General features: G+C 56.6%; 2 protein-coding genes across 3 annotated transcripts in view; both read right to left on the reverse strand.

Moving 5' to 3' along the window:
- The window catches only part of septin5a (septin 5a), an 11,575-nt gene extending 8,732 nt beyond the window's left edge, over positions 1 to 2,843 (reverse strand). Inside the window, exons 1-2 of the mRNA XM_086173989.1 lie at positions 2,732 to 2,843; positions 2,473 to 2,486 (exon numbers count right to left, since the gene is read on the reverse strand). Coding sequence (XP_086030115.1) covers positions 2,473 to 2,486; positions 2,732 to 2,777 — 60 coding nt within the window. The 5' untranslated portion in view covers positions 2,778 to 2,843. The remainder of the gene's footprint in view (positions 1 to 2,472; positions 2,487 to 2,731) is intronic.
- Positions 2,844 to 3,341: 498 nt separating this feature from the next.
- The window catches only part of LOC147218152 (septin-2), a 17,207-nt gene continuing 10,548 nt past the window's right edge, over positions 3,342 to 10,000 (reverse strand). For both annotated transcript variants that reach the window (XM_086173738.1, XM_086173739.1), the window contains exons 8-12: positions 6,822 to 6,923; positions 6,557 to 6,702; positions 6,367 to 6,450; positions 6,229 to 6,286; positions 3,342 to 4,358 (exon numbers count right to left, since the gene is read on the reverse strand). In XM_086173738.1, the coding sequence (XP_086029864.1) occupies positions 4,293 to 4,358; positions 6,229 to 6,286; positions 6,367 to 6,450; positions 6,557 to 6,702; positions 6,822 to 6,923 (456 nt within the window). In that variant the 3' untranslated portion in view covers positions 3,342 to 4,292. The remainder of the gene's footprint in view (positions 4,359 to 6,228; positions 6,287 to 6,366; positions 6,451 to 6,556; positions 6,703 to 6,821; positions 6,924 to 10,000) is intronic.

Raw genomic sequence — 10,000 nt, forward strand, 5'->3', positions numbered from 1 at the left:
CGGTGACGGCGAAGGTGCCGGATCTCGCCCGTCTGCGTGCGGAGAAGGTCTCGGCCCCACCAGGGGGTTTACGCATTATCTCCTGAAGCAGGTCTGAAGATGCTCCTCGTGGAGCGCCACCAGCACGGCCGAGGTTCTCCGACCTCCAGGAGGCCACGCAGAAACCTCACCTCCTCCAGGCTGCTCCCAGACCTCATTCAAAAAGATGAGTGAAGGAGGAGCTGCAGGTTCTCAGCTCTGAGAAGGTGTGGAACGTCCTGAGAAGTCTGGGACGAGGCTGCGGACGGAGCGACCTTTCCCAGAGGACCTCCACGCCCCCGGACGTCCAGCTGACTCCTTCTCACCTCCTCCGCAACGTGGCCCGCAGACCAGATGGTCAGCCGACCGCAGGAGCGGAGATGAGTGGAGAGGGAGAGAGGGAAGGAGGAGAAGGAGAAGACCATGAAGATGCCCCCCCAGACCCCCCGCTGGGGCTGAAAAGGTCCTTTAAGATGCTAATCTGACTGCATGTCACTGCCCCCCCGACATCCCATAGCAACGGTTGCTTGTGGAACCTCGAACAGGCCTCTTCAGACGGGGGTCTGGAGACCAACCGGGACATCCCATGACATCCGTCCTTCACCACTAGAACATCAGCATGGTCCTCTGAGTCCACACTGACCCAGTCTGAGCTCCTGAGGGACCACCTGCAGGTCCTCGAACCCCGGCCTCCACAGGACCACAGCTCCAACGTCTGAGGACCTCAAGTCCAACTCAACAACCCTTCATGGTCCAGACCAGCATGGAGAACCTTAGCAGGTCCACCAGAGAAAAACACTGGAGGAGAACGGAGGAACATGGAGGCACAAGCTTCAGGAAGAAGAAGAGCAATACACTCACACACACACAAACACACAAACACACACAAACACACACACACACACACACACACACACACACACACACACACACACACACACACACACACACACACACACACACGATGGATTGACATGTTTGTAGCAGCACAGGATCAACCAATGTGTGGAGACCTTGAAGGCTGAACGTTGGAGGACCTGCTCTGAGCGGTGTGTGTGTGTGTGTGTGTGTGTGTGTGTGTGTATGAAACCTAGACTAGCACGATGCAGGTCTGATGCAGGAGGACAGCTGATGTCCTTCAAGTCTGAAGACCACCTCAGTCCTTCTGAGGTGGAGCCCGGCTGGTCGGTCCAGTGAGTAATGAGGACCTTCTCCTGGTAGCAAGACTTCCGGCGTGTTCCATCAGCTTCCCTGCTGAGCAGGAGATCAGGGCGGAGGTGCCTCCTCCCCTCCACGCCCCAGGGTCGCCCGTGCAGCTGCTCCTCAACCATCTGGGTCCCATCTGAGGACCGGGGCTGAACATGAGGGTGTGACGTCTTCCTGAAGGTTCCCGGTGGTTCAGACGAGGAGCCACGGAGTCCAGGTGAAGTAAGAAGAAATACTGAGGAGGCTCCGTCTTCAGGTCCATCTGAACCTCAGCCTCCCACCTTCTCATCTTCTTCTCCTCCTCCCAGTGCCCCCAGTGGGCGTCCCGGTCCGAGAGAGGGGCAGCAGGAAGTAGTGAAAACAGACCAGAATGGTTGCCTGGCAACAGCAGAGGAAGCAGCTGAACGGATGGAGGGAAGACGGACGGATAGCGGCCGTCATGGAGATCAGCTGCGACCATCTTCTGCCACAACCTCTGAGGGACACGGCTGAGGTTTGGTGTCCCTCAGACACACCCTGACTGGGGGTAGAAGGATGGAGGAGGTGGAGGAGGAGGAGGAAGCGGTGGCTGAAGATCTGGGCCGGTGAAGTGTGACGGCTCTCTGAGGAGCTTCATCTTCCTCTTCTGGACATCATTTGTTCTGAGAAGCTCTGGTCTGATTTCCCAGAGTACTCGAGTATCTCGGTATCCATGGTAACGGCTGTTTCCCTACTCCTCCACCACCACGATCGGCCGCCCGCTCATCCACCCTCGGTGACGTCACTTCCCCCGGTGGGCGGGGCCCGGTGTACCACCCTGACCCCCCCTCCCGGAATTATTGCGTCACTTCCGTCCGCCCCATTTCCGGTGCAGCGCCCCCATTCACTGCGCGCGGGGGGGGGGCACCGTGCACGAGCTGGAGGGAGGGCGCGGTGACGTCACGCCGACAATGAGGTCAGCGGAGAGAAACCCCCCCCACGGAGATTTATACATATTATATACATTTTATATACATATTATATACATATATACATATATTAACATAGAACATAAAGATGGACGGAGAAGGACGACGCCCTGCAGCGGACGCGAAAACACCACGGAGGAGGAGAAGACGAGGAGAGAAGAGATGAAGAGGAGAGGAGGAGGAGATGAAGAGGAGAGGAGGAGGAGAAGAGATGAACAGAAGATAAGAGGAGGAGATGAAGAGAAGAGGAGGAGAGGAGGAGGAGATGAAGAGCAGTAACCGTAAAGGAGGAGAGTCTTACCTCGGTGCTGTCGTCTGACGGCCGGCGCCGCGGAGGACGTGGTCGCGGATGCAGACGATGGAGATGAAGATGTGGATGAGGATGAAGATGAGGTTGAAGATGAAGATGAGGTTGAAGATGAAGATGAGGGTGAGGATGAAGATGAGGGTGAGGGTGAGGAGGCGCAGGTGCGGCGGCGGCAGAGACACGGAGGAGCGGTTAGGTGCGGAAGCCTGCGGAGGATGTGCGTGTTGCGCGTTGCGCGTTGCGTGCAAGTCACCTGTCTTGACGGGGATGCGGCTCTTGTAGCGGATGCTGGCCGTCATGTCTGCTCTGCCGCGGAGCGCGCACACACAGGCGCGCACGCGTCCAGAGCGGCCCGGCTCGGCCCCGCCCCCTCGGCCCCGCCCCCTCGGCTCCAGCCAATCGCGGGCCGCCTGTTGGCCTCGGCGTGGAGCTTCTGCGTGGAGGTCAGAAGTGTCGTGGGCTCGTCCGTGGAGCCGAGACACGGATGTGCATCTCTGGCTCCTCAGGTGGCGCCTCACGGGCCGCATGTCGGCCCGGAGCTGCTGCTGGTCTCCAGAACCTCGAGAGAACCTACGGCCAGCTCTGGAACCAGCTCAGGAACCAGCTCAGGAACCAGCTCAGGAACCAGCTCTGGAACCAGCTCAGGAACCAGCTCAGGAACCAGCTCTGGAACCAGCTCAGGAACCAGCTCAGGAACGGGCGGCGAGGCCGCTGGAGACCCGGGAGGTTCCCGGTCAGTCAGAGGCCCGAGGGAGGAGCCGGACGGGATCTTCACCTCCATCCCAAACATCCGAGGCCAGAAAGAGCCTCAAAAAGAGGCAGAACCTGAGCCGACGGGACCAAACCACGTTGTGAGGACCTTCTCTAGATATCTAGATCACCTTTATTAGGAAGAAATACAAAAACAGCTGGAGACGCAGCGGCAGGAGACGCCCGCTGACACCGAAGGCAGGGGCCGACAGGAAGTCACACGGGTCTGAGGGGGCGGGGCAGGAAGTCACATGGTGTTAATCTGCGGGCAGGTGACGGGACAGGAAGTAAGACGGTGTGAGGCGTGACCGAGGCGTGTCCGAGGCGTGTCCGGGCCTGCTGGGGTGACGGTCACAGCAACGGTCTCCATGGACACATTAGATGATAAATTCTACAATATAGACAAACATGGCACTCTGACGTCCACGAGGACCCGAAACGTCTCCACAGAACCCAAACCAGGTTCTCCAGGCCTGCCTTCAGCGGCTTCCAGTCTGACACACACACACACACACACACACACACACACACACAGGATCCACACGTAGCCGACCAATCAGACACAAGTCCGTTTAAGGATGGCACAGATTCCAGATCAGTCCTGAGGGTCAGGAGGAGATCCAGGACGTCTGGAGGAACAAGGTGACAAACACCTGGATGACCTTTGTAAACATGTTCGTGTCAGTCAGGCCTCCTCAGACCTTCTCCACCTCAACGCAGGAATTTAGGAAGAGTTCAAATAGTCAGAAAACTACCTACAACTGGTGTTTGCTATGGTTAAGACATGAATAATAGACACACACACACACACATACACACACACATACACACACACTGCTCAATACATTGAAGAGAAAGCGAAGAACATGGACGTCAGTGTGGAGCACTTGGACTGCTGATGCATGGATGCATGGATGCATGGATGGATGGATGGGAGGCTGGAGAGGCTGGAGAGGTCCTGGACCTCCTGCAGGGTGTGAAGGGGTGGCAGCATGAAGGGGAGACGGGTGTGTGTGTGTGTGTGTGTGTGTGTGTGTGCATGGATCTCTTCGTTGCCCCCCCTCTCACTCGTCCGACTTCATCTTCATCTGTGCCTGCATCTGAGCGATCATCTCCTGCATGCGTCTGAGCTGGAAGGAGAGAGCAGGTCATGTTAGATGTTCCTCAGGTGTTTCAGCTTCAGGTTCTTCTGAACCTGCAGAAGAACAACTGGATGTGTGATAAGAAACAACACGTCTGGAGAGCAACATTGGATCATTTGCTGCAAACAGCTTTCACAGCAAAGCAGGGACTTTACTGTTACTGGAGGGGCAGCAGGGCTTAGAAGGAGGCTGGTGATTGGCTGCGGGTTAGAAGGAGGCTGGTGATTGGCCGTGGGTTAGATGGAGGCTGGTGATTGGATCCCGGTTAGAAGGAGGCTGCAGATTGGATGCGGGTTAGAAGGAGGCTGGTGATTGGATGTGGGTTAGAAGGAGGCTGGTGATTGGCGGTGGGTTAGAAGGAGGCTGGTGATTGGCTGTGGGTTAGAAGGAGGCTGGTGATTGGCTGTAGGTTAGCTGCAGCCCACAAAGGAAAAGCAGAATGGTGTTAGATTGTTGTTTACGAAGCAGGGAATATGAATCGGAGATGTGCAGAAGAGAAGATGGGCGTGTTGGTGTTGATCTCCAGGTCCTCAGCGACCAACAGGAAAGCATTTCAAGATATTTGTCTTCCTCTGGTGGCGGAGAGTGGAACTACAAGCTGTTTATTTTGGAGCGATGGCACCAATGTATTTTTATATATCATTATTTATATCATTTTTTACACGTTGTTAATCCCTTGCGGGAGATTCCTTCTCTCTATTTAACCCATCACGGATGAGCCATGAGCAGCTTTATGTAGCGGCGCCAGGGGAGCGGTGAGGCGTTCGGTGTGTTGCTCAACAACTCGAACTCACGAAGAGGAGCCGGAAATCCAACCGGGAATGTTTGGTTCGAAAGGACGAACAATATATTCGTATTCCGCTATGTCATGATGCTGTGGGGCATAACTACCTGGAATAATAGGAGCGGAACTCGAACTCGAGTAAATCTGAGTACAACTACAGTAAATAGGAATAAAACTGGAGTAACTGTGAATACGACTACAGCAAATATGAGTAAGAGTAGAGCCAGTATGAGAAGGCTCATGTATTTCCCCGACAGCGTGAGTAAAAGTTACACCCTCTGAACTTCTCGTTTGGATTGTGAAAATCGTCCGTCTGAACTTCCACATATGAATCACTGCCCGCTAGTAAATCTTGTAGGACGGCCCGGTGTTTTCTCCAAACCCGAGTACCAGCGGTCACGGAGCTTGTGTCACGTGCCTCTGCAATCACAGAAACCAGCTCCCTCTCTTTGTCTCAGCAGCCAAACATAGCTGAGGTCATTCCCACCATAAAAGCTTCTCCAGAGCTCCAGGCAGGAGGTGATGGCATATCCTGCCTGGGCACATTGTTTACAAACAGGCCTGATTGCACCGCGCCCACTCGCCACGCTGCACGGCCGCTCTCTCACACACACACACACACACACACACACACACACACACACACACACACACACACACACAGGCCAATCATGGGCGGTTAGGAAGCAGCTTATTGCCTGCTGATTTGCAGCAGAGCGGACAATGTGTCCTGAGGATCGGGGCTGCAGAGGCAGAAGCAAAGGGACGGCGGAGGATTTGCTTTCTGACAAATACAATGAGCTTTCAAACATGGGAACATGTTTATGTTGAGGAAGTGCTACAACGCTGACGTCAGCTTTTCCTCCCGGGGTGTGTGTGTGTGTGTGTGTGTGTGTGTTCGATACATTGAGCGAGCCCCGGTGGCTGAGGCCTCCTGAGGTTCTTCTGCCAGGGAGCCAAGAGTCATTGTGCAGCAGCACTGAGATAGGATCTTTTCACGCATGACATAGGTTTCTCTGAGGGTGTGTGTGTGTGTGTGTGTGTGTGTGTGTGTGTGTGTGTGTGTGTCCTTGCCTCGGCCTCCTTCTGGAGTAGAATCTGGTCCTTGTCCATCACATCTTCATCCACAGCTCTGCAGAGAGAGGAGAAGATGATTTGAGAGCTGTGCAGCAGCTCCTCCTCTGGCAGGTCCAGGTCCCAGCAGGGTCTCACCTGCCCGCCTTCTTCAGCCTCTCGGAGCGGAAGTTCTCGTAGTGCAGATCCTGGGTTACCTCCTGCAGGTCTTGCATGTGGGTCCTGCAATGCAACACAGGTCTTCACACTCTAGGAGGCAGTCACGTTTCACGGTCGAGCCGTCCTTCCCTCGGCCGCGGACCCGTTGCGGTTGGCGAGCGGGACTCACACCAGCATGGTGCGCAGTTTGAGGAAGTCGTTGTGCTCGGGATTCTCCACCTCCACCACCCCCCACGGGTACAGCCGCCCGCGGATCTTCTTGCCCTTCACCTCGATCAGCTGGTTGGAGCCGATCACGGCGAAGGGAATGCTGGCCTGGGACGGAGAGATAAAGGCGGAGAGTCCAGGAAATGGAGCGCAGGAAAGCACAGACGTATGGAAAGCGGTGGAAACATCAGGCCTGATCTGAGGGCGGACGCCGCTTCCTGACGCACCTTCAGGACTCTGGTCTGCTCCTTGAACTCCTCGTCCTCGTCCGAGTCCGCGTCCGGGAGCTGGTAGATCTTGATCCCGTGCCCGGCGATCTCGTCCAGGATCTGAGGAGGACACACATGGCGAGCGGGGTGAGCCTTCAGGGGTGATCCTTAAGAAGTGAGCCTTCAGGAGCACGGCCTGCTCGTCCACCACCGGCCGGGGTGAAGGACAAGGAGATCATCCCATCCACTCCTTAACAAACACTCCATGAACGCAACCCTTCCTGGGTCACCCACTGACCGGCCTCGTACAAACTCCCTCTCATCTCCATCTTCATCTTCATCTTCATCTTCATCACACAGAACTCTGGGTCCAAATGTCTTTCAGTGACACTGTAACTCCAGCCAGGTCAGTGAACGCAGCGGCACGTTCACTGACAGCAGGGCCGTGGAGTGTGTGTGTGTGTGTGTGTGTGTGTGTGTGTGTGTGTGTGTGTGTGTGTACGCTCAGCCTTTCTTTGCAGTCGGACCGGTGAAGAAACACGCAGCACAAAGGGCCTGTGTGTGTGTTCTCAGGGACAGATGCGTGTGTTTATTATTGCAAACATGAAGGCTGTCTGTTCCTTTGTGTGTGTGTGTGTGTGTGTGTGTCGGGTCGGGCCGGCGGAGGCAGCGGGGGGTCTGGGGGGGTTCGGGGGGGCGGGCGGAGGCAGCCGGTGTTTGCTTGACTTTTGGGGACTTTCATGTGCGGTGGTGACGGCGAGGCAGCCGGGGGCCAAGGAAGTGAGCAGCTCCTGTTTGGCCGGCGGCCGGAGAGCTGCGTCTGAGGCCGGGCGGGGGGGCATTGTGCGCCAGATGTGAAAACAAACAGGGCCGCCGGCGGCGGCGGCGGGCCGACATCGGCCATTTGTTGACGGGGCCGACCCGGGACGGACAAACACCCCGGGAGGGTTCTGGAAAATAAACAGCCGGCAGACAAAGACAGGAACACGGAGAAACAAACAGCTCCGGCAACAGGATCCTGGATCCAGGATCCAGGATCCAGGATCCAGGCCTCTGGGCTCCAGCAGAGACCAGAACCCCCCTGGGATCCGGTCTAGGTTTGAGTGTTGGGGCGGCTCCCCAGGAGAGCCCAGGAGAGCCCTCCAGCCTCTGGACGGCGGCCGTGAGGACGTGAGGTCGGCTCGGCTCGGCCCCGCCTCTGCTTTCACGCCGGCATCACACGTTGACCTGCTGAAGGTCCTGAGCGACCAGAACCCGACCGCTCTGCCGGACCTGAAGGCGTGGAGGACCAACGATGGCACGGGGGACTCTGGGTGGGTAGATATTTGAAGAGGAAGCAGAGGTCCTGTGCTTGTGCAGCTCTGCGGAGTGAGAAGGTCTGGATGTGGGACCTTCAAGTGGTGTTACAGGGAGGAGGAGATGGAGATGGAGAAGGAGACGGAGGAGGAGGAGGAGGAGGAGGAGGACACTCTAAGCCACGGTGGGAGCAGAAGGTTTCACTGATCCTCGCTTTATGAAGCCGCTGGATTCGAACAGAAGATCGTTCCGGCGCTCCACACACAGGCCGAGGTTCTACTCCTGCAGGTTCTCAAGCTGTCCAGAGGTCCGCCGGCACAGGGACGTCCCTGGGGACCAACGAGACGGGAATATCTACCTCCACTGGAGGACGAGGTCCACCTCTGAGGTCATCCTAACACTGAGACGTCTGATCCGAACACAAGTCAGGAACGACACAGTCCTGCTGGGACCTGCCGGGACCTCCAAGGTCATGTGGAAGATCTCCCAAACACAGAGGGTTCCAGCAGAGGCTGAGCTCTGGTGACAAACATCAGCGGGACAACACGTATTGTGTGACTCAGCCTCTGAGCCTCAGAAGGAGGCGAGATGGTTCCAGCAGACCAAACAAAGCCGTAATGATACGCTGGCGAGCAGGTTCTCCTGATGGAACCCGGCAAAGCCCTCATTACAGGATCAGACAGGGATAATATTTACTCCAGCCTGTCATTGTCCTCGCAACCGTCACCCAGTCGGGGTGTGTGTGTGTGTGTGTGTGTGTGTGTGTGTGTGTGTGTGTGTGTGTGTGTGTGTGTGTGTGTGTGTGTGTGTGTGTGTGTGTGTGAGCACGCAGCGTGGCTCCGGCAGACGTGCAGAGCCGAGCCTCCTCGGCCAAGCCTGGTATGTGGACCCATTAATCTCCGCTGGAACAATAGTTGGAAGTCGAAGGAGGCAGCGGAGCCTTGTCGGGAAATCACAACGCGGAGATGTTTGCAAACACAGAGTCAGAAGTCACTAGGAGAGCGGACCTCCGCCTGGACCAGGGACCTTCCTGAGAGATCGTCCAGAACCTCAGATGCTCCCAGACCTCCACGTGTTCCAGGCCAGCTCACGGTGGCCTCCACCTCCTCCTCTTCCTCCTCCTCCTCTTCCTCCTCCTCCAAGGAGACAGAGGCAAACAAAGAAACAGAAATCTAAACAAACGTTCCCGGGAGGAGAAGGCCTGGGTTCCTCTCGGCCCTCGGAGCCTCCACACCAGGAGCCACACCTGTCCACCAAACCTCAGGCGACACCCAACTTCTAGCTGAAGCCCAGAGGAGAAGAAGCGCCCTGAGGCGTGGCTCCTGCCGCCTGTGTCCACAGCAGGGCGGCCATCATTAGCAGGCACCTACTGATCAACCACGACCACCAGCCTCCTCGTGGAGGAGATGGAAGTCAGATCGGGTTCAAGCCCAAGAACAACCTGACGGTGACCTCCGGCTTCAGGTGGTGACCCTCTCTGCCTGTCTGAGGAGCCGTGGAACATCCGCCAGCAGAACCTGGTCTGAGACAAAGGTGTGCGAGGGCTCTGAGCTGGAGGGGCTGAGGAGAGCGGACCAGGAACATGAGGAGGACGTCGGGTCATTTTGATACGGAGGCGTCCATCGGGTCGGCTGAGGGTGATGGAGAAGCAGGAACAGATACTTGCTGACTGGACAGCAAGAACATTCAGGAAGTGAGTCAGAAAAAGGCGGCAGGGAGGCGAGGTTGGACCGCCAGAACTTCTGACCAGGACCACGTTTACCGCAGATGCTGGTGAACCGTGAGCCGAGGAGACCTTCAGAAACGGACGAATAAACCACGTGAGGTAAAGGACGAGGAAGAGAGCGATCGGGAGAAGGTCCGGAGAACTTATATGGAGTCAGAAGCAGGTGAAGACCGGT

This window comes from Fistularia commersonii, chromosome 26 (genome assembly GCF_037954325.1).
Source record: "Fistularia commersonii isolate RoL2024-O1a breed Wild chromosome 26, RoL_Fcom_v1.0, whole genome shotgun sequence".
NCBI classification, from domain to species: Eukaryota; Metazoa; Chordata; class Actinopteri; order Syngnathiformes; family Fistulariidae; genus Fistularia; species Fistularia commersonii.